This window comes from Pseudonaja textilis, chromosome 2 (assembly GCF_049901715.1).
Source record: "Pseudonaja textilis isolate UNSWEBS1 chromosome 2, rPseTex1.2, whole genome shotgun sequence".
NCBI classification, from domain to species: Eukaryota; Metazoa; Chordata; class Lepidosauria; order Squamata; family Elapidae; genus Pseudonaja; species Pseudonaja textilis.
In genome coordinates, this window is record NC_141991.1 from 22,241,593 (window position 1) to 22,267,238 (window position 25,646).

Here is a 25,646-nt window from a genome sequence, read left to right on the forward strand (position 1 = left end):
ATGATTTTAGGCTGGTGTTTCACCGCAGAAGAGGACAGAAATGACGAGGGTCAATTTGATCCAAATCCTTACAATTATCTCTGTACTGGGTCAGTCTTGAGCTAGGATCCTATGCATTCACACCTCTTTTTTTCCTATTTCTGTTGCTGCCTCTCTCCCCACAGTCTCACTGCTGGGCCCCTCTCCGCTTTCCTCAAAAGAAAATGATTACAGAATAAGCCCTGTTGTTGCCTGGCAACCACAGCATGTTCATCTCAGGCAGAAAACAGGAGCCGACTTAGGCCAATGATAAAAATGACAATTGCCCTCCTGCCTCCCCCATAACTGTACATGGTCTACTTGTCTTCACTAATATACAGTATATTACTGTATTGCAAACATCCACCAAACGTCACCCCTCCATTCTTTATAACAATTCTCCAGGCTGTTAACAGTTGAGCAGACAGCTAGGAATTCTCATCTGACCATTTAGAAGGCTACTAGATATTTATTTTTCTTGATTCTGATTTCTTAGCCTTTATTTTCCATTAGAGCTGCCATTCTTTTCCCTCTTAAGATTTTGAGCAACTGAATACCACACCAACTAAGTGCCATGCAGGAAGATTTCTACTGTAGTGTGTTCCAAGGAAGAAGTGAAAGATGAGTTACAGAACAGGCAAATATGGATTTTACATATTTATTTTACCATTCTAGCAACTGAGCCCTTAACTTTTAATTTTTGGGGTACTACTTAAGGAAGGTATGTTTCATTTTAATTAATTTTATTTTAAAAAATTATAATTACAAAATAAGAACTAATGCAAACCAAAAAAGAAAAAAAAGATAAAAACAGAAACTACAGAAAAAATAGACATAAAAATAGAAAATATTGAAAAAAGATTGTAGAAAAGAAATACATAAAGAAATTATTTACCCATTCTTTGTAATTACAAATAATTTTAGTAACTTATCACCTTTTAATATACAACAAATGATTTCTTCTTCCCGTATCCCAACTCTTAGCTATAAACAGATCCTTAAAGCTTCATCATTCAGTCCTGATCAGCAAAAGACCATTGTTACCAGACATAACTGCATACATCTATTGAAATATACCTATTTTAAACTTGATCAGATAAACTAACTTTATATTCCTTACTTTTAACAATCTTGGTCACAAGTCCCTTCAAATAATGTCCTAGAACTTTATTTCTTTTAATTTTTTTCTTTATTTCTTCTCACAAAATTCTTCATTGTTTCAGCAAGACTATTTTGGAAATCTAATGTAGGAAAATTATCCAGGTCACTCTCTTCATTTGTTATTTGTACAGTATGTCCATTTTAATTATTAAGACATCAACTTGTTTCTTTTGCATGCTCAATCTTTTTCAATCTTTTTGCATGTCATTCTTGTAGCCTGTTATTTTTACATCTACTTTGAGATCAGCCTCAGTCTTGTATAAAACTTTCATAACATCTTTTAAACACAGTCTTCAAATACAGTCTTTAAAATACACTCTATAGACTGTACACACTCTATAAAGACAAATGCCCTTAAAATTAACTTCCAGGTCCATTGTTGAAAAATATACTTTAGTGCGTCCATTGTTCATTCTGTATTAGTAGAGAATCCTTGACTTAAGATCATTGGGGCCTGGAATTTCCATTGTCAGTCATGATGGTTGAAAGTCATGTGAGCTGATTTACAACTTTTTGTGGTGATCATTAAGTGAATAAAATGGCCATTAAGTGAATTCAGTATTTGTTAAAGCAACACAGCAGTAGTTAAGTGAACACAGTGATCATTAAGCGAAGCCATTAATTCCTATGGTCTTTATTGTCAGAAACTTACTAAAAGACTAGAAACTTGCCAAAAATGTAATAAATTGGGTCACATTACTGTATTCTGTACCTTTGTCCATTTGAGCTGTCTTGGTTGAAAATGTGTTACGTAACAATGCACCATTTGTCCAGTTAAGGGTTACAGATACGAGAGTTCTGGTAGTATATAGATTATATTATATTTGTGTTCCAATTATACATTTTTAACTATATGACAAGGTGACTAGTTGCTAGAAAGAAAATGAACCATAAAGTAAAATGCCAAGATTTGGAATTTGATAGCATTTTAAATCAGGGATCTCCAACCTTGGCAACTTTAAGACTTGTAGACTTCAACTCCTAGAGTTCCTCAGCCAGCAAAACTATCTAGGCTCAAATATACAATAGTGCTCAAATAAGTATTAACTTTTCCTCCATTGTGTTGTTGGGAGTTGAGCAGCATGTAAGTTTACTAATTAGTTGCAATCGGTCAGATGTTTAGATTGGATTTAGCATTTGTATCCACGTATTAAATCCTTTCCAAGGAGCTGGTATAAACAGATGTTGTTGTTTGATGATGTTAATGTATCATCACAGGATGTAGCTGTTTCAAATAAAGCTGCCTTTTACAATTGTCTGATGGTGATTTTGTCAAGGCTGACGGTGTTCAAGTGGTACTCCAGATGTTTTGGAATTGCACCCAAGGCACCTGAAACAATTAGAACTATCTTTGTTTTCTTTTGCCACGTATTATTATTGTGGTTCGTTGCATATTCAGCCAGATGCTTAGACTGGATTTGACATTTTTATCCATCTATCAGGTCCTTCCCAGGGATCTGGGATAGACAGATGCTGTATTATTATTGTTGTTGTTGTTGTTATTTCTGAATTCCAGAAAATATTTTTAATATTTTAATATTTTACATTGGGCCCAGATTCTGCCGTGAAGCAGCATGCTTAAAAAAACCCGTACTGTGATAGTTTGGTCTTTTCTAGCAAACCTTCAATGAAAGCAACTCATTTCCAAATTCTGTTCATCTGTAGAGAATTTTCCTATTGTTTTTCTGAAAATATCCTACTGTAACTATTATAAACAATATTTCTTCTGCCTGATTTAGAAGTACAGCTTAAGGAAGCATTCAGATTATTCTCTTTCAATCCTTCCTTCAGTAAACTAATAAATTAAGAAAAGCTGAAGGACGTGTTCTAATCACAATATACCCTGGGTGGCATTTTCTATGATATATACTGCCATATTAGATGAAATATGGAATTGTGTATTAGCTGTAGCCCTGAGAGCTGTCTACAAATGTCAGAAATGAGACTCAGAGAAAGTGGTGCAGGGAAAACTAAATCTTTGTCTCCATCTTCCATTCCATTCCATTCTTTTCCAACAGCACAAATACCGAATCACCAGATTTTGCTATGTGACTATTCTAAAATCTCGCCCACAAAAGAGGGGTAGAACTCAACATATCATGGCATTCACTTTTTAAAAACATTTTTTTTTATCCAGTAAGGTCGATAAAAATAAGTTGGAAAATCTAAGGGCAAGAATCTAAACTTTGCTTTGGGATTTAATGTCATGTCTGATAATCCAAGATCCTTTTTTGGCCTATCATCCATAATTACAAGGATCTCAGCTCTCCTCTTTAACCAGAAATAGCTTCTATTTTCTAATTCTGATTGATAGTAAATTGTTGTCCGGGCTTTTGTTCAGGGAATGGTATTGCTAAGAGCTTCAGTTATTAGAGTTATTAGAGTTGTTGTTGTTGTTGTTGTTGTTATTATTATTATTATTATTATTATTATTATTATTATTATTGTAGAGGCAAGTTAAACTTCTATGTGGATGGATATCACTTATCCACAATATAGATAATTACATCTGAAGAAACACCTCCTCAAGGAAAAAAAACAGTCCAGTTGCCTTTTGAGAAAGCACCTCTGAGACACTTGATCAGATGCACAGAGTATTATTCTGAGACAGAGAAGTACAGACGTGTTTAGAGTGGAGAGAAAGTAGGAGAATTAAATGGAAGAAGTGCAGTCCCTGAATATTGTGTTTAGACAATGGCTGTTCACAAAAGAATTGTTAGGCGTAATATCTTGCTTTGATCAATTAATATTTATAGTGTGGTTTAAAAAATTAAAAGTTCTGGCTCAGTAGCCCCATTATGAAATTGATTTTTGTAAATTCTTTGCTCAGTAATTTCCTGCTTGAGGTCTGTGATGGATTTTCCTAGGAACTGGTTTTTGGATATATAATCTTGTGGCATTGCATTTTGTCTGTGTTCTTTTATGTAAGGATTAGCCAATTGGTCCAATCTAGTGTAATGCTAACAGAAGATTGGACATGCCACATTCAAAAGCTTGCAGTTGCATGATTCCACAGTGTTGTGGGACACGGTGCTAAGTTTTTATAACAGAGGAAGGGAAGATATAGAGGTATTCGGGTCTGCTGCCAAGCTTGGTTCCTGTATTGTAATACAGGGACATGGCCTGTTATTCTAAGTATTAAATCTTTCAGATTTGGTACCCCAATTAAAGTGCTGACCCTTGAGCAAAGAAATTACAAAAATGAACTCCACTATGAAATAGCTGCGTTAAAATGTATTAAGAGATTCAGCACCATGTCTCTTCATAGCATATGCTGTAACCAACCTTTGTTAAAACCTTTCAACCAAGACATTATTGTGAACCAAGCAGCCACCAGTGGAGAATAGCTAATATTAATGAGAGAATCCTGAAACAGGAAGATTACATTCAGGTTGAATTTTAATAGTTTAATGGGTTGACTTGGGAAGCTGCCTGGATTTCTCCAAATACAGGTAATCCTTGAATTATAATCATAATGAAGCCTGCCCGTCATATCATAACTGCCCATTACCACGCGATGGTGGCAAAAATGTATCAGTCATGTGACTGACCCTCTTTTACGACTGTTTTTGTAACGGTCATTAATTGAACACTGTGGTCATTAAGCGTAGCTTAATAGGATCGTGGGATGCTTGCAAACAGCCATAAATGCACCTGGCTGCCAAGCACCTGAAATGCAGTCACATGACCATGGGGGGGGCGGTGAGAGAGATCATTGGAACTTTGAATCTGAGTAAGTATCCCGCAGATGGATCAAACAGTCACTAAGTCACCAGTCGTAAGTTGAGGACTAGCTGTAACATTTCTTCACCTGATTCTTTGTCCCTCTCTGAAGAGCAACTCTTTTGACCAAACGTAAGAGTCATAACAAATCCTTTTAAATTCTTTCTCTCATTGTCAAAGACAAAAACATGACTATCCCTGGCCTTATAGTATCAAGCTAACCAGAAAGTTTGGAGCATCCGTGCGATCCTATTGCCCAGTTACTAATTAGGGACTCCCTCTTGCTTATCTTTCTTTAGCACGCCAGTGGTTTCTATGGCAACCACAGAAGCAGATGCAGGAGTGACTTCAACCAGGAGTATCGTAAAGCAGCCCGTCCACAGCCTCCTGACATCTTTTTGAAGAGGATGAAGGTGAGTGAGTGGCGGTCTCTGTCTTGTTGCTCTCTCTCATAGAGCTGCCAGAGAAGGTGAGGGAAAGTGGCACAAAAGGCTTCACCCTTGCCAGCCTGCCTTTCTGTCATTTAACAGGTACAGGTAGCCCTCGACTTACAACAGTTCATTTAGTGACCGTTCGAAGTGACCACGGCACTACCATTTTTCACACTTGTGACCATGGCAGCATCCCCATGATCACGTGATTTACATTCAGATGCCCTGACAACTGGTTCGTATTTGTGATGGTTGCCGTCTCCCGGGGTCATGTGATCCACTTTTGCAACCTTCTGACAAGCCAAGGTAATGGGGAAGCCAGATTCACTTAACGGCCATGCTATTCATTTAACAACTTCAGTGATTCACTTAAGACAAGTGGCAAGAAAAGCCGTAAAATGGAACAAAGCTCACTGAAAAAATTTTTTCACTTAACAACATAAATTTGGGCTCAATTGTGGCCATAAGTTGAGGACTCCCTGTAATAGAATAAAGGATTTTCTGATCTCTAGTAACAGCTTGGTTTTGCTCAGAGACAAAACATGCATACACTGGTAGTTTGCCCCTCTGTAAACTCTGAGCAGATAGAAAATCCTAGAGTTCTGGGCTTCAGAACTTTACTTGATTAGAGCAGTTATTAAAATCTGACACCCGTCTCCAACTCCTGCTGTAAAAAATCTACTTTTTAAATGTGGTACTGCACAAACTGTTTTTCTCTCCTGGTTATTTTTTTCTTTCCCTTTCCAACCCTTGTTTGCTCTTAGCTAAAGTTCAAAGCCTAAAGAAAATGGTAAATGTCCTGATAGAATATGCTGGAGTTGTTTATTCAAATATGGGTGTGATCATGAATAGTGGTAAACTATATCTAAAAGTAGCCTAACTGACAGGTTGCCACATAGCATGCAGCTGGTTATCCCGCCCACCCCTTGTTAGATATAGGTTTAGTGCTTTTCAGGAAGAGCGGAAAACATAGGTTGAAAGATAGCCCAATTGATAGGTCCCAGGTGTGGCAGAGGAGTTCAAAGAGAATCAGAATCAGAATAGAGCTGGAAGGGACCTTGGAGGTCTTCTAGTCCAACCCCGTGCTCAAGCAGGAGACCCTATACCATTTCAGACAAATGGCTGTCCAGACTCTTCTTAAAAACCTCCAGTGATGAAGCATCCACAACTTCTGATGGCAAACTATTCCATGGATTAATTGTTCTCACTGTTAGGACGGTTTTCCTCAGTTCCAGATTGCTTCCCTCCTTGATTAGTTTCCATCCATTGCTTCTTGTCCTGCCCTCTGACCTCTGTTGCTTTGGAAAATAAACTGACCCCCCGCTCCTCTTTGTGGCAGCCTCTCAAACACTGGAATACTGCTATCATGTCTGCCCTAGTCCTTCTTTTCTCTAGACTAGCCAAACCCAAATCCTGCAAACATACTTCATGTTTTAGTCTGCAGGCCTCATGAGCCTGGGAAGATTTGAACTGCCAAATTCCAGGCAGCTGGCAGTCAGGCAATCGGAAGTAGCCTGCAGTACCGCACTCTAACCACTGTGCCACTGTGGCCCACATACCTATAGCACCACAAATAGCAGGTAGGAGATGGACAAATACCAGCCCCTGACAATGCCAGGGTGTCAGGGGAAGGAAGAAAGGCTGCTTTAAAACAACAAACGGTTGGATTTAAACCGCATTTGAGGGAAGCTGGGAATAAGATAAAGATGATGTCATCAGACTATGTCCTTCTATAACAAGAGTTAGTAACAGATCCTTATGCCATGGTTAGCAAGACATGAGGATGAACCAGGTGATTTTTACAGTCTGCAAGAATTTCAAGGAAATATATATGCTTTATATATATATCTCGTACTTTTTGTATTAGGTTTATCTATCTTTCTATCTATTCTGTCCCTCCATCCCTCTCTCTCTCATTTCTATCCATCCATCCATCCACCTACCTACCTACCTACCAAACAATGTGTGTGTATAAACTGAGAAAACTGCACCTCTACTATTTGGCAATTTGACTTGCAATTTCAGCAACACAATTTTCCATGATGCTGAAGACTGTAAAAAGACATTCAAAAATATAAATGTAGGCTATCTATGGTTTGGAAAAAAACAGGAGGTTCTATGCCCTTACCAATCTAAGCCCTTTGCAATCAATGCTGGAACTTGTAAAATATTTGGAATATATATATTTTATAAAGTTCTATTGTGATTCTAATTCTATTCTTCCCTCATAAATGACAGCATAACTGACTAAAAGAATTGGATCCCTGCCAGCACTATGATTGCCATAGCAGAGGCATCTGGTGGAAATCACAACGACATTACATACATCACAAGATCATCATGCAACTGAAACAAATTATTTGCATCAGTTGTTTTATGATACAAATGATGCAGTACATAAGCTATATCATTTGCACAATGTTGTCATCACTTGTAAAGTGTTATTTCCCCACCCCCACTCCTTAGAAATCCAGAAAGGATGCAAAGTTTGGCAAGAAAGCACTTAATTTTTTATTATTTATTTCTTTATATTATTTGTTTATTAAACTTATTTGTTGCCCATTTTGCTGCAAGGCAACTTTGGAATGCATTACCTGAGTGCAAGGGAGGTGGGGGAGAGGAATTATATTTGTATATTCCAGGATAAGACTTAATTCATTACTTGTCAAAATCTAATCTATAAACCAGGGGTCAGCAGTTAATTTTCCCAAGGGGCCACATCAGAAACTGGAATTATTGTGGAAGGCTGAACCAATAGGGCTGTGAAGATATGCACGCATGCACACATGCACATATGTAAAGTGAAACAAAAAACAGTCACCTTCAAAATAAAAGCAATCTAAGTGGGCTGGACAGGGACAGCCAAAGGACCAGATGTGGCCCAGGGGATGTAAAATGCCCAGATCTGCTATAAACGGAAAGAATTATACTGCAGCATATGTTAAAATTTAAAGCAAGTTTCTGATGAGAAAAAGTTTATTAGAAAGTAACATTTTAAAAATTATTTTCCTATTGTTGCTGGTTGAAGGGATTCTGTACTGAAAAGAAGAGTTTAAATACTGTATATCCTTAAATGTATTATGTAAATAAATTCTCTTGAAGATCTTTCATTACCCAAACTAGGTAACATCATCAGTGCTATTTTTTTCCTCTGTCAAATGCCAAATATTCCTCTATCAAATATTCTCTTTATAAAAGTCAAATTCTAAAGGCATTAAGTTAAGATCGATGGGAATTCTCCTTCTTGCTGCTATCTGCTTATGAGAAAGATATTGAATCAATTGCAGGCAACTTCATTTCAACTTCAGGAAAGACCTGATAAAAAGAAATATCTTATTGCTTATATGAATTCTACCCGCTGGGATTTGAGGTAGCAGTTAACCTGTATTTAATTGACTGGGCTATAGCCTTACCTTGGATATTGTAGGTTAGATTCTTGCCACCATATTTGGGCAATGATAGCATTTGTCCCCAGTACAGGTAGCCCTTCACTTACAACCACAATAGAGCCAAAAATGTCTGTTGCGAAGTGAGACGGTGGAAAAGCGACTTTTGCCCATTTTAAGATCTTTCTTGCCACCATTGTTAAGTGAATCACTGCCCTTGTTAAATTAATAACATGGTTCTTAAGTATTTCTGGCATCCCCATTGACTTTGCTTGTCATCTTTGTGATCATCTTTGTGCAAAAGATGATCACATGACCCCAGGACACTGCAACCGACGTAAATATGAGTCAGTTCCCAAGCATCTGAATTTTGATCACGTGACCCAAGGGATTATGCAAGGTTGTGAGTATGAAAACAGTCGTAAGTCACTTTTTCCAGTGATGTTGTAACTTTGAACGGTCTCTAAATGAACAGTTGTAAGTCGAGGACTACATGTAGCAGATAATGGCAGCTGCCTCCTAATTCTCTTTTTAGAACCACAGAAATTTTGACAACAGGTAAAGTCTGTTGGGTGCATCTCTCTCCCCGTGCCTGGATTTCTGTCATCTTGTTGCAGAAATCAGAAATAAAGCATCAGTATACCACAACTAGGCAGCATAAACTTAGGTAGCAGCAAACAGTTAATGTTTTCTGTATCTCTTTGCAACCAGCCGAGTTGTTGTCTGGATTTTTGTGGTTCAGACCCGGTAAGTTTAATTGAACATCATATTGTGATAGCAGATTTAACTTATGTGATTCTCTATCTGCCTTGGGTAGATAATATCTGATCCTTTCAGTTTGCTAGAGAGATCTCACACTGCTGATTTTCTAATCAAAATGTTAGCTCTTATTTATTTCATACAAAGAAAAAATGTTAAAGCCTGATAGGTACCAGTGGGGTTCTAATGTAATTCTGGAGCTGAGGTCAAATGCTACAGATAGGGATTCCAGACACTTGGCATTTGTCTTCGTTTAAAGTAGATGATTCTGTTCCTATTCCTACAGCAAGTCAGCATGACAATTTGCACCTGCTGAAAATTCCTGCTTTTAACAGAAGAGAATATTTGTAGTTCAGGATTGAACTGTGGAGCCCTTGGTGCTGAGGTTGTCTGTTTACTTGCAGACATTTCATTATCTGACTAGGTAACATCATCAGTATTAGTGAGTGTGGGATTTGCTTTGTATTCATAAACAATAGCTTACCCTACCAGTGTTGATAGGAAGGGTTTTCTACTTGGTAATTCCTAGATGGTCTGTTATTGTTTTCTGTTTGATTGTTTGTGTGTGTTAATCCCTGCTTATCTGAGCATAGGTTGCTGGAGAGGCAGTATTCTGGTGTGTTTTTGTTTCCTTCCTAACTTTTACATTGTCTCTTTTGAGTGTGTAAATGTGATTTATCTCTATGTATCTGATGAAAGCTGATTTGTCTGAATGCCAAGCTTCCAGGAATTCTTTTGGATTTAGCTTGGTCTGAGATGTTCATAGTTGCCCAGTTGCAACTATGGTTCAGTCTGTCCATGTGTTGTGAGGTTAAGATTTTCATCACATCTTCTATTAGTTGATGTTCACAAATGCACTCTCTAGTTTTCTGCTTGTCTGTCTTACATAGTGGGCATTGTAGTCTTTTACATTATATGCTGCAGTTGACTCCTGGTTTTGCTTCTTGGGCTACTGGGTCTTTTGGTTTACTTAAGATGCTTTGGAGGGCTTTAGTTGATTTGTGTGCTGTGGTGATGTTGTAATCATTTATTGGCTGTTTCTGTCTTTGATGTATGGCACTGTTGTCCTTTTCATTGTCTGTGTTGGTTGCGTTACAATGGGTTCAGGGGTCAGGTACTAATTTTTATAAAAAATGTGGGTATCAATTTTGTTGGAAGATGTCATATAGGTGGACTGTTTCCTTCTTCTGGTGTTCTAGATTTCTTCAGTGCATTTATACTTAGCTGAATAATATTCTCCCACTAGTGAGATGGGCAGCATATAGATTAACTAAAAATATAGTGTGCTGTGGATGTTGTTAATAGTTTCATGTGTCTTCTCTACTTGTTCCTTTTTTATTATGACAAAGGTGTTATCTACATACCAAATCCATAATTTAAATTGTATGTGTGGGAGTACTATAGTTTCTCGATGCTGCCTCATGGTCTCTGCTATGAGTCCCAAGAATGATGATTCTCTGGTGTTCCTCTGATTTGTTGGTATATTTGTCCATCAAACTGAAAGTTGGTGATGAAACAGAGGTTGATGAGGTCCATGACTGTGGGTATTTCGATCTTACTGTATTTGGCTATGCTGGATATTGTGTAATACTGCTGCCCCTGATTCTTTTACTAATTCTGCATCTATGGATGTAAGAAGTGCAGTCATATCAAATAAAACAATAATTTCACCTTCTATTTTTAGATTTTCTGCAGGCACTGTAGCGAGGAATTGATAGAATATTAACTCCCCTCTGTGAGAGGCCCAAGCTTTTTTACATGTCCTTCTGTATGTTGTATAATGGGATCCCTGATAGGGATACAGTTGGAGAAAGATATGATGGGCTTGTGTATTTTGGATGTCCATAGACACACAGGAGGTTGGGATCACTGCTTTTCATCTGCTGTTGTTCTTCTTTTGTGATTTGACCTTCGTTAGTTGTGGAATTGAAGGTTCTGATCTAGTTTTTTTATCAGGTTGGTGTTTACTGGGATGTAGGGTTTTTTTTTGTCCTCCAGTAATTTGGCTTTTTTTTTAATGCATTGTGTTCTATGATAACTGTGGTTCTTTATTTCCTGGTAAAATAGTGATTGTTTTGTCTCTCTTTAGGTTTTTGAGGGCTGCTCTGTCCTCTCTTTTGAATTGGTTCTAATTCTGTGTTCTTCTGGTCTTCAGTATGATTGTCTGCCTTATGTCTTCTGTATATAAACTGGGAATATATATAAACAGGGCCGCAGTCCTTAGCCATGATGATGTTCCCTAGTTGGGAAATGAAGCATCTCTGCAAGCAAACCAACTCAAACCAAACAACCAAATCCACAATTCTTGCTTTGACAGGAACTTTTCTAAAAATCACATCCTGTACAAAAATAACTTGACAGTTTAAGAACAGGTGTACTGTTAAGTTGTAATCCCTAAAGCATTACATTACTTGGTAGCAAATCCTGTTAGACATTAATGCTGTTTAATACTGTAAAGTACTTATTAACATACAGAGCATTCTTATTTCAAAACTCTTTAAGAAAATATTCTATGACTCTCTGGATTTTGAAGTCCATAACATCTAAAATATCTAGAAGTTTACGTCATTCAAATCTGATACTGCCAGCAGTACCAGAATTCTCACTTAAGAGAACAGAGAGGAAGGCCTTTATTTTGCAATACTATAAAACTTAGAAGCTTTGTAGATTTTCCCTGTATTGATTTTGAGTGTTTACCAATTTTGCAAATACTTTTTTTTTTTCAAAAGAAAGCAAGACTCTATGTATCAAACCTATTGCTATAATAATGTGTGTCTAATTACAAAAAAACCAGGGAAATTTACATTTGGAAAGAAGGCCTGAGCAATAAAAGAGACTGTCCTTCCTCTGGTATATAGAATGATTCATATTGGTTGCAAATAGATCCCCTATCACACATGAAGGATTGTATGAATTGCTGGAACCATAGTGAGATTGATAACACAAAACGCAGATAAAACCATACAAGAGAGGAATTTAGTCTAAACTTGCAAAGAAAAACATTTCCAATGGCCCTACCACCCCCTTTTCTGCTAAGTCAAGGTTGGTCTCCTTTTCAGATGGCAAACAGTCCCCAGGAACTTGCATAATTATAAAGGCACTAAAATTCATTTTAAAACATTTTAATGGCTGATATTTCTTGAGAGGTTTTGGTGGAGGAAAGTTAACAGTATTGTCAGTGCCTTTTAAAAGTATTATGTTGCTAATTCTTACCCTGAATCATTAAAAGCTTACTTGGCTTTTGTTACTGTGTCAGGTGTGAACCCAGCCAGGGGTAAATGTTGACTGATGGAAGGAGTGAAGATCTTGAAGGCTTTGGGGCTTCATGTAGCTTTGCATTTAAAGTATTTTATTTTTTTTCCAATTGTAATATAATCTCTAAAGTTGGCTTAGTATTTTTTGAGCTTTCCAAAAATTGTAAATTGTAAATATCCTGCAATCATCCAAAAGTTGCACACCTGGGCTTTCTATGGCTCATTCCACAAATCATATTTAATTGGAATTATGTCTATACATGACATAATAAAAAAAACCCAGTTTTGCTCAAAAATAGACAGTACCCACTATGGAGGAATGGTTGCTGAATATGATGGAATATGCACAGGTGGCTAAATGAACTTCTTCCATTAGAGAAAAAAACAGTGTCTATATTTATGGCTGACTGGACACCCTTTACTGATTTTTTTGCATAAAACAGAACAAAATACATTTATGATTTATGATAAGAAAAAACAACCCTGGATAATATAAATGAATTAGTTTTTGTAATCATCGTAAGAGATAACTTTAATGGTTGGTCACCACAATATAAAAAAGATGTTGAGACCATGGAAAGCATGGAGAGAAGAGCCACAGACGCTTAGGGAACTGGAGGCTAAAACATGAAGAACAGTTGCAGGAATTCAGTATGTCAAATCTAGCAAAAAGAAGGACTGGGGTGACATGACAGCAGTATTCTGATATTGGAAAGGCTGCCACAAAGAGGGAGTCATGCAATTTTCCAAAGTACCTGAATGCAGAAAAAGAAGCAATGGATAAAAGTAATCAAGGATAGAAGCAATCTAGAACTAAGGAAAAATTTCTTAATGGTGAGGACAATCTAACCAGTGGAACACAGCCTACCTTTAGTAGTTGTGGGTGCTTCATCACTGGAGGCTTTCAAGAAGAGACTGGACAGCCATTTGTCCTAAATTCTATAGGGCCTCCTACAGAGGGTTGGACTAGAACAGGGGTCACCAACCTTTTGGACCTCAGGGACCACCAAACTCATAATTTTAAATCCCATGGAGCAGAGACCCTGGGAAATTCCCCCCAAAAAACTGCAGGAAAATTCCCCACCCCGTTTTCCTACCGATCGATGATTCTTTATTTGAGATCACAGGATATCATCTCCAGATCCATTCTCAGGGAGAGAGAGAGAGACACTTTTGGCTTCATGAAAAGAAATCAGCAGAAGCAGCAGAAGTCTTTCTTTCTCTCCCCCAAACTTGCCAGAATTGAGTCTTTGTGAGACTTGTTGTGCTGGCGCAGTCTCTTGGAGCAGGATGCCTTGCAGGGTCCCAAAGACTCATTTCTGGCGGAATTTGGGGGAGAGAAAGAAAGACTTCTGCTGCTTTCCTTGCATGCAGCCAAAAGCATATGAAGAAAGAAGAGGAAAGAAGCAGCCCAGTGGCCAAGTGAGGCGCATGCAGCAAGTTTCCCCCACAACCCTTTCTCCCTCCCCTCATTACCTCATGTTGTTCACAATGCAAGCGATACAAGCTTTGAGTTTCTGCAGTCCATGTGGGCGGCGCAGCCTTGTGCTCCCACATAGCCTGGATTAATTGCTTTGGGGAGTGCTTTGGGGTGATATTTCTCTGCAGACTACCCAAATTTTCTCGCGGACCACCAGTGGTCCCCGGCCCACTGGTTGGCAACCACTGGACTAGAAGACCTCCAAGGTTCCTTCCAATTCTGTATTCTACACTTATATTTGCTGCAAGGGAAATCAGAAGCTATTTCTTGTTATTCTTTCTTTTTTTCCCCCTCTTTTTCTTTCATTCTTTATTCATTTTAGTACAGTAGTAGTTTTAGTGTGCAATATCATTTTGTGTACAGTATTCATGAAGAATTTAAGACATTACCCAGACACTTTTAACAACTAAACCTCCCTATCCAACCATTTACATAATTGAAACCAACAGAGAAGCTATGACTTATGTTCCACCTTGTTGAATATACTGCCTCCTCAGCTCTGACGGATGTGCTGAAGAAACTGAAGTTTGCAGACAGCAGCCTTTGCCTAATGTGGGAGCACACCTTGTAACAGAAAAAAAGCAACTCCAGTAGAATATAAATCTGACTTTTAGTTGTCAGTAGGCAAGTGCTTTCCAGCATCAATCACTGGCATTAAAAAATGCTGCCATTGAATAGTCATTCCTGGAGCGGGTTGATTAAATTCATCTGCTAACAGAGCATCCCATGAAAGTGACAGCTAACCATGAACACCAGGGTTTATTATCCAGGGGCTGATTAACTCTGATCAATTACCGGAAGAGGAAAGAGTCTCAGCTTAGTACTTGGCAGAATACAGGTAGTTTTCAATTTATGACCATAATAGAATTTCCATCATAACGACCCAAGTTTATGACTTTTTTTTTGCAGTGCCCATTAATAAACAAATGGTGATTATTTAGTGAATCTATTATTCCTATGGCGCTTTTTGCTGGGAACCAGGTGGAAAGGATAGAAACTTTCAAAAAAAATTGTAAATATTGCAGTCATGTGGTTGATGGCTATATAACAGATCATAAAGGTGAACCAGTTGCCAAGTGTCTGAGGTATGGTCATGTGAGGGTGGGAACTCCAGAACCAGATTGTAAGCAGCTTCGGGGGAGGGAGTCCATCATAACTTTGAATTGGTCACTAAGCAAGGACTAACTAGTATTCATTAGAACAGTGGCCCCAAGGACCACTTGGGCACCAGGGACCAATTTGGGCACCAGGAGCCAGTTCCATGGAGAGAGATTTTTCTGTGGACTGGAGTGGGCATTTTTCGCATGCTGCCTGCATCTCACGGATGGGGCTTCGCTTATTTGTCCAGTTTCTAGCATGCCACAGCCCAATACTGCTCCATGGACCAGAGGTTGCGGACCCCTGCATTAGCAGGATGCACTGGCAATGTTAACTGAGGATAGATTTATTTTTTTACTTTCTCATTTCTCCCTCTTTATATTAATTTTATTTTAAGGCTATCTCAAACATTGCAAGTAAATTACTAATGTTAAAAAGGGGGAAATGGAAAGCCATTAGTAAAGGCTTTTTGTATGTCATGATGAGATTTATGTGCATAATTAGAATGAAATAAGTTCACTTGACACTTTTAAGAGAATTTGGATTTATAAGTCAATTTATAATATAACTTATCCATATCATAATGAATTAAACCACATTCCTTTCTTGATACGTGCTAGGAAATCATGGGAAAAGACCTGCACATTTGGTTCCTTTGCAGAATTATGATTCACAATATATTCCTCATTTTTAAAAAAAATATTTTAAAACAAAATTTGAAACAAAAAGCATGCCACAAGTAACTCTACAGTCTTGTCACAATATTAGCAATTTCAGGGCACAAGACTGTAATGCTTCTTTTATTTCATATATATTTACCTACCCTCCCTCCAAGATAGAAACATAGAAAATTGAGAGCTGAAAAAGATCTAGTGGCCCATTGAGTTTGTTTGTTTTTCTCTTTAGTTAATTAATTTGTTTATTATTTTTATATTTTATTTATTTTTATTTTTTGTCAGATGATAAGACATGTATTTATCCCAAGCATATTTAAACTCAGTTACTGATGACTGACCCACTGCCTTCACTAGAAGTTAGTTTCAAACTTCCACTACTCTTTCTGTGAAGTAATACTTTCTAACATTACTTCTGAACTTCCCTCCTGTCAGAGGTTACAGAAGAGTATAGATTCACAATTTTTGACTCACACATCCTCTTAAGCTATAATGTAGTTTGAATTAGTGTTATGTGTGAACCTAGGCAACTGTGAAATAGTCAGCAAACCATGGTTTAAAATATTGTAATATTTTGCAGCATAATGTGCAAATCCAATCTGGAAGATATTTAATAGTTGTTTGAAAACTAGCAACCTTGCTAATGATTTTAGATCTAAATCTAAATCTCCATAATCTGGTTTGTATCGTTTATACTGCCTGTCACTCAATAGAAAATACTGCAACATTTCATTGTGTGGTAATGATTGTCAGGAAAGAAACCAAAATTTGTATCCATACAGTATCTGTCTTCAAACCAAGCACTTGGAAATGTTTGTGTCAAATTGGATTTAACTAATTTTAGATGAGCCAATCATCTTTCAAAGATACTGGGATATCAAAGTCTGATATTTTCCCCTTTCCTGTTTATCTACACAAACAGCAGGGTGGGGTCTCCACCAGTTCAGGATTTGATAGCATCAGTTATGCTGATGATACCAGCTTTACCTCTCTATCCAGGCTGCACAAATGAAGCTATCAAGTTGCTGATGTAGTATCTGGAGGCTATTTAGGTCTGGATGGGAAAGAATGGGTTGTGCTCAATCCTGACACAATTGAGTAGCTGTGGCTGTTTGGCCCCACAGATCAGGGATATTTCCAGTGTTTTGTGCAACCTGTGGGTCCTCCTGGACTCCACGCTACTGCTTGGAGAACAGGTGGCAGCTGGGACCAAGAGGGCCTTTGCATAGCTACTGTACATCTTGTGCACCAGTATGTTTGTTTATATATTTAATTTATATAGCCAATCAATTAATATTACTATAAGAAGCCAGCATCACATTACACAACACTCAGGGGAGAGAAGGAATATGTGAATTAGAGATGATAGATAGATAGATAGATAGATAGATAGATAGATAGATAGATAGATGAGAGAGAGATTGTTACTGATAGATGATAGAGATAGATAGAGATAGATGATAGATAGATAGGCTGATAGAGATAGATAGAGATAGATAGATGAGATTGTTAGTGATAGATGATAGGCTGATAGATAAATAGAGGTAGGTGATAGACAGATGATAGATGGATGGATGATAGGTTCACTTAACAACTCTGTTACTAACTTAATAATTGCAGTGATTCATTTAAGAACTGTGACAAGAAAAGTTGTAAAATGGGGCAAAATTCATTTAAGAACTGTCTTGCTTAGCAACAAAAATGGTGGGCTCCATTGTGGTCATAAGTCAAGGACTACCTGCACTATTAATTGGGTGAAGTACAACTGAAAGTGCTCAAATAATCTGTTTCCTGCAGAGCTTTCTCAAATTGTAGCCCAACAGCCTTCTCAACAAACTTCTTAAAAAGGGAAGGTTGCAGACAGAACAAAAATGATTTGATTTGATTCTTGAAAGCTTCTCCTTAAATTATTTAAATACTCCAAAAGGAAACAATGTCATCTTTTTTTTTACATTTTGGAGCATAAACGTTAATGGACTTGGAGAGAAAAAATAAACCACTATGGATTTACAGACAGATAATCAAAAGTGTGTCCATCAGTTCAATTTTATTAGCCTGTCGTGCCTGCAGTCTGATGTAAGTGTAGGAATTGGTCAAATATTAATCATTGATGGTGTCTATGAGCTGTCTTGTTAAGCAGAATTTCATTTCAGTTTGTTTGCGTGACCTTGTTACCAACAGATATGTATCATGTATAATAGGCAAGGTGTTGGTTTAAAGCATTCCAATGTGTTGCAGTTGCTTAGGGAATAACACACGTGGCACTTGTCAACTCATTTTTGTTTTCTGCTTCTCTTAAGCACTTATAAAATAAATAGAATAAAAGTATTGTAAATATCTAGTAGTTTTTCCAAAAGGAACTATGCTCTGAGGAAAGTTTTAATCTTGCACAGTATATGTAGCCCTCAACTTATGACCATAATTGAGCCCAAAATTGATGTTGCTAAGTGAGAAATTTGTTACGTGAGTTTTGACCCATTTTACCACCTTTCTTCCCACAGTTGTTAACTGAATCACTGCAGTTGATAAATCAGTAACTCGGTTGTTAAGTGAATCTGGCTTCCCCCATTGACTTTGCTTGGTGTCAGAAGGTTGCAAAAGGCAATCACATGACCCCAGGTGTTCTGACCAAGGCTTCCGAGACCGTAATTAAGCACACGCTTAGTTAAAACAACTCTTGTTTTATTTCAACGCTGGGAATTACATTCATTCCTAGCCTGTAATGCGTCCCAAACAGTTCCTCAAGATAAGCACCCACCTTTATTGTAGTAGCAATAGAGATCCTGTAGAGGGCGCATGCAGCATACTGCTGTGCCTAATACACATGGGCCTCTTTGTATGATCTCACTCCCTGACTCAGGCTGGTAAGTCCCGGACTTGTACAATGATCTCATCTACTAACATCAGCACTATTCTTAAGGATTGGTTGAGAGGATTCACCAATCCAAATGCTGTATCTATGTTGCCTTTGTCTACTTGTAAAAACCCTATAAAATGCAATAAACGCTGCCCAGGCAGTCAGACATCTTTGCACACTGAAATGACTGGTTATTGAACTCCCTCACTTTATCTCCTTTGCATTGCTTGGAAAGGGACTAAGCTTTATGTACCCACAACCCTAAGACTACTGGTACTAAAGTGTAGCCACGACTCCCGGCTGGGAGGCCACTTTGGATTCCTAAAAATCCTACATTTACTCAGAAGACAGTTCTGGTGGCCAAAAATGAAACCTGATGTTGAGGACTATGTAAAAAGTTCCTCAATTTGTGCCACAATGAAACTGGAAAAACCCCTGGCCTCCTGCAACAAGTTGCTGAACTAACCCAACTTTGGGAAGAGATCGCAATGGACTTTATTATTGAATTACCTAAGAGTGAAGGGAATACGATCATTTGGACTATAATTGACTTATTCTCTAAACAGGCCCATTTTATAGCCTGCAAAGGACTTCCATCTGCGAAAAAACTTGCAAAGCTGTTCGTGAAACATATCTATAGACTACATGGAGTACCTCATAGAATAATATCAGACAGAGGGGTACAATTTACCGCAAAAATTTGGAGGGAATTTCTGAAATCCATTGGTTTCTCTCAAGGGTTATCCTCAGCTTTCCATCCTGCTTGTAACAGAGCAGCGGAGAGGGCTAACGCCATGATTGAACAATACATTAGATGCTATGTAAATTATCAACAAGAAAATTGGGCTGAGTTATTACCTTTTGCAGAGGTTGCTTACAATAATGCAGTACATAGCAGCATGGGATTGACTCCATTCCAAATCAACACTGGAATGGATTTTGTCCCAATGCCAGAGTTACCTAGACAACCTCCCTCATCCATGTCCCTGAGAGAATGAATGAACCCATTAAAGAAAGGATGGGAAAATACAAAAAATGCTTTGACTGAAGCTGCAAAAAATTATAAAAAACAGGTGGATAAACATAGATCCCTTCAACCGCCTTTTAAAGTAGGGGACAAAGTATATTTGTTGACCAAGTATCTTAGGTTGAAACTGCCCAGTAAGAAGCTGGGTCCAAAATTCTTGGGTCCGTTCCCAATTTCAAAGATAATCAATCCAGTCACTGTCCAATTACATCTTCCTCAACTATTGGGGAAAATTCATCTAGTATTCCATTGTAGTTTACTAAAACCAGCTACTACATTAATGATAAGACCATTGGCAATTGCTGCCCCTAAACTGTTAATGGTACAGGGGGAAACACATTATGAAATTCAAAAAATTCTCGATTCTAGATTACACTGTGGCCGATTGCAATATTTGGTCTTATGGAAAGGATACTCTCTCTCAGATGCTAGTTGGTAAAGAGTTGGGATGTTCATGCTGATCAATTGGTTAACCAATTCCATGAGGATTTCCCCCACAAACTGAAGGGTCCTCGTGGAGGGGAGAGAGGGGGTTAAGGACAAAGTTTTAACCCCTATATCTGTTTTTTTTTCTTTCTTTTAGGAGGAGGAGTTTTCAAAGGGGGACGCCTGTCAGCTTTAAAAAAATTCAGCTGTCATATTTCATGGAAGGGGGGGTGGAGGAGCTGAAAAGTTCAAGGTTATTCTGTATGTCGTATTAAGAAATTCCAGTTGCAGTTAATTGGTTCTCGTGATTTATGAAGTGTAGAAGTGGGAGGAGAGAAGGTGGATTCTGTGTAATGCGCGGAAATAATTTCACTGTGGGAAATTGCCTTTGACATGCCAGATCTATTTCTAAATAAATCAATTGGAGAGAAAATATCTCGGAGTGATTGATGTCATGGATACTTTCTGGATGCCTTACAAGGAGTCAGTTGCCAAGTGTCTGGATTTTGATCACATGATCATGGGAGTGTTGCAAAGGTGTAATTGTGAAAAAGAGTTGTATGTCACCTTTTTCAGTGCCATTGTAATTTTGAATGGTCACTAAAGAAACTGTTCACATTGAAGGCCACCTGTATTATACAAATGGAGAAGCGAACAGAGACATGAAACATAGAAGGCTACTTGTATCTCACACAGCCCAAGATGGCAACATCTTGGTTGCTAACCTGAATGTCTAATTTTTGCAGGTTGCAGTGGAATTCTATCTCCGACCAAATATTGTCGGCTGTGTATTTGGCAGGGGACTAATATCATGTCTCTTCTTTTTTTTTAAGGAAACCCCTTCAAAGCACATATTCTCCAAGCATGACAACCGACATGCCTTCTCAGGATCAGCTACCTGTTTTGAGCAGGTGAGTATATTTACAAGGAGGGTGAAGGGGAAATCTCATGTTTCTTATGTAGCAAACAGAAAGTAGTAAATTTAGTGCTTGGTTATTTCTTGAAAAATCCTTGCATCACTAACCTTTCTTCAGCAGCTTCTTGGATTCTCTCAGGAACTGCTATCACCAGTTGGATGTCCTTGTAAAAGCAGCAGTTTTTGCCCATTTTACATCTTTTCTTGCCACAGTTGTTAAGTGAATCTGGCTTCTTCCTTGACTTTGCTTGACAGGTCGCCCCAAAAGTGCTTTTTCACAAGACTTTCTGGTTTTTCTTAGAAGATGTTTCGCTTCTCATCCAAGAAACTTCTTCATCTCACAAGGATGAGATGCTCTGAGAGCTAAAGAAGCTTCTCGGATGGGAAGTGAAACATCTTCAATGGAAAACCAGAAAGTCCATTTGCCTCCTGAAAAAGCGCCTTTGGGACAACCATGACCTGGATGATGGAGAATCTCCACAGACATTGGGAGAAGGACGCAAAAGGTGATCACGTGACACCCCCCCCCCCCGGGGACACCAAGACAGTTGCCATTCTGATCACGTGACCATGAGCATGCTGCAGCTGTTGTAAGTGTGAAGCCACTTTTTTCGGTGCCTTTGTAACTTTGGTCACTATATGAACTCTTATGAAGTCTGTAGTCGCCCATCCCTGTTGTAGAGGCACTTTTCCATGGTCTCCACAACTTGACCCATCTTCATCTTTGGTAACTGGTATCCTTTCTTTTTTTTATTTTTGGATTAAACTGATTGGTCAACTTGTTTCACCAACGCAAGTCTGAACAGATTCTCCTTGTTTTATGGCAGGGCTTAGGGAGAAGAAAAATAGAAGGGAGTCTTCCCAACACCCGGTCCTTGATTGACTGGGTCCCCTTGAAAGAGGAATTAGAACGTGATAGGCCCCTTCTCTCGAGTTATCAGTGCGATTTCCACTCCAAAGGGAAGATTCCCCAGCTCTTAACCGAACAGTACTTTCAGAAGCAACCTGTACAACGCACACCCAGCACCACCTACCAACATACCTTCCACAGCTACTGTTTGCCTCAACCTAACCCAAGCATACTGCAAGAGCAGCAGTTGGCCAAGGATCCCAAACCAAAAGATCCCGAGCCTACTGTTCCTGCCTCCAGTGAGCCTTGCACTCTTGCCTCCAATGATCCTCCAGCTCCTGCCTCCAGCGAGGTCACGGCAACAGACAACACAACGGCTGCAGAAGATGTCACTCCAGCATCTGTTTCTAAGCGTTCTGCGTTTCTCCTTCCACCCCGACTGACAGTTTCTGACTGTTTGTACTGGCACAATTGTTGATTGCACATCCAATAGGTTCTGTTCATTTTACTGAGGAAAATGAAATGCTCTTTTGTAAATGCTAAAAGTGAGAGAAAAATGAATAAAAGCTTGCTGGACTGCAGAGTTTTTGCCACAGTGGAGAATATTTTGTAGCTCACGGTCAAGTTCTGCCAAGGTAAAATATTTGCTATGAAAGTCAACAGAAAGTGTCTTGTCAGTTTTATGTGTTATGTATTATGTTTTCAAGCACGCTTCCTTGGATAATTTATCTAACAAAGGAAGTGTGCTTTGTTGCTGTTTTTTTTTGAAAAAAAAAATATTTCCATTAAGCTTGTTCAGCTTGTTGAAGTTTATTTGTAGCATATAATGTCATCATCTTGTATTTCTAAATAAGCAATTGAAATAGAGTTGTTAGGGCAGGGGAACTGGGTAAGGAAAGCATTCAGGAAAAGTAGCAGGCAAGAAGAACGATCATCAAAGTTTGGGAAAGAGAAACTTCTTCTAATAACTATCATTAGTGACTTCAAAAATGACTTTCTTCTAGATCTATAATTAGTGACTTTTAACTTTTCGTATGACAACTGAATAGATGGATAATAATCACACATTTTAAACTGCATTTTAACTCAGCCGACTCTTGGTTGGAAAATGTCCCGTATTCATAACCTTTGGAATGCATTACACTTTTGTACGCCACCATTATTTTGAGGTATTGGATTCTTCTCTCCTTAACATTATAATTTTAAATTGGAAATTAAGGAGATATTAATAGCAATATCTTGTAATCCATGCTTGTGCCATGACAGAAATATACCCAATCCCAAGACCCACATTTATGAGGTATTATTAACAGGTGATACAATATGATCTAATCTGTTCGATTATTATATTTAAGGTCTAATGATTGCTGGTAATAAGTTCATATGCTATTGGGTATGAATTGTGTATAGCCAAAATTGTGCTGTATTTTGAATGGAGTGTTTGGGGTCCAAATCCTTAAAGAAGTGAAAACCAAAACAAGTAGCCATTAGTTTCAAGGTTGGCTTCAAGCTTAAGATGGACTTTGGTAGCCTGCTTTCTAATTCATTTATTTGTTAAATTATATGCCCCCATCTCAGTCCCAAAGGTGCTTTTTCAAAGAGGTAGCTGAACTTTCTGTTTTTTCTTTGAAGACATTTAGCTTCTGATGATCTAGATCAGGGGTCGCCAACCTTTTGGACCTCAGGGACCACCAAACTCATAATTTTAAATCCCAGGGACCACTAACCAGTTCTGTGGATGTGGCCTAATTTGTGGGTGTGGCTTGGCGGTCATGTGACTGGCTGGGCATGGCTTGTATGTAAATATTATAAATATTTATATAAATATTGAATTTTTTATTAAAAAAGAGCAACTTTTACCCAAAATCAGGCAAAGCAGGCAGGCAGATTGAGTTGCTCACAGAATCACATTCAGAAATCTTCCTATCTGCCATCGGCTAGCTCAGTCTGTCACATAAAATTTGCTAGCAAGCAAACTCACAAAATTAACTCACAACACACCATGTAGGTAAATATTGAATTTTTTATTAAAAAAAGAGCAACTTTGACCCAAAATCAGGCAAAGCAGGCAGGCAGATTGAGTTGCTCACCGAATCATTCAGTGATCTATCTATCTGCCATCGGGTAGCTCAGTCTCTCAAATTTGCTTGCCGTGAGTCTGCACTGAATAACAGAACCTTCAGTCCTAAGGGAAGTTCGTCTGTGCTTAAAAGCAGAGCCGAAAATCTAAAGACTAGCTAGAAAGCAAGAAATCCAACCGTTTCCTGCTTCCTAGCTAATCTAAATCTCCCAGCACAGCAGAACAGATGATGGTTAGAAAAAGGAAAAATAGCAATTTTAGCAGTCAAGTTTGCCGGGTAAGGAGTGGGTGGGCGGGGAACGTTCCTGCGGGCCATGTGGATGGTGCAGCCTTGTGTTTCTGCGTAGCCTGGATTAATTGCTTTGGGGGGTTGCTCTCGGGGTGAGATTTCTCTGCGGTCCACCAAAATTTTCTCACGGCCCACCAGTTGGCGACCGCTGATCTGGATGATCTAGATCATTTCACCATGATCTAGAGGACTGAGATTCTTCATAGACACCGATCTCAGTGTTGCAATGACTCTAAAGCTTCCTGGCTGGCCACATTTTCATTCTCAATCATAGGTTTCCTAAAATGCAGTTCTAGTAAGCTGTTATATATCTGCGCATCTTAGCTCTTTCAGTATGATTTTAAGGGCCTTTGTCATCTTGGACCTAGATACAATACAAACATATCTCAATGACATTTCTTTTCTACTGTGTGTCTGTGATACTGTATTTTACTCCCAGCCTCTATAATGAAGAAAAGCTTTAGGTTGTCTTATTCTTACATCCTCTAAGGGCAGCCTCAAAATTACCTCGGCTTAATGCCAGAGAGAGTACAGTTAACTTGGCGCTGTTATATAGCAGCTAGGAATAGAAGCAAGATTAGTATTGGCAATAGGGATAGCAAATTTCACAGCCGTAGTTTTCTGCTTACTCAAGACTAGCCATCTCAGTTTTAGGGAGTCCCATGACTTCAATATGTTTAGAAGCCTCTCTGCATTTTTTTTTTGGAAATATGAGGTTTTAGAATGGGAGATCACTTCATTTGAACATCCTCCTCCGGTAACTGTGGCCCACCTCTGACCTTTCTTGAACGCTCGAAAGTCAGAACTAGAGAAAGAACATACTGAGAAGGGATCTGTGTACATGGAAGACGTACACAGATCCCTTCTCAGTGTGTTCTTTCTCTAGTTCTTTACAAGTACATAAAAGGTAAAGGTTTCCCTTGTCCAGTCATGCCCAACTCTAAGGGGCAGTGCTTACCTCCCTTTCTTAGCCAAGAGAGGCAGCGTTATCAGAAGACGCGTCCATGGTCTTGTGGCAGGCATGACTATATGCAGAGGCACATGGAACGCTGTTACCTTCCTTCCAAAGTAGTACCTATTTATCTACTCGCATGTTGCATGCTTTCGAACTGGTAGGTGGGCAGGAACTGAGGGAAGTAACGGGAGCATACCCCATCGGCAGGATGGCTCAGTGGTTAAATTTTTAGAATAGAATAGAATTCTTTATTGGCCAAGTG

The 25,646-nt window shown here is 38.5% G+C and overlaps 1 protein-coding gene across 1 annotated transcript; it reads left to right on the top strand.

The window, feature by feature from the left end:
• CIMIP7 (ciliary microtubule inner protein 7) lies at positions 1-22,538 on the top strand. Its single transcript, XM_087923154.1, is given in 4 exon segments — positions 1-89; positions 5,174-5,315; positions 21,128-21,205; positions 22,038-22,538. Coding segments are annotated over 4 exon segments (810 nt in total).
• Positions 22,539-25,646: the final 3,108 nt, after the last annotated feature.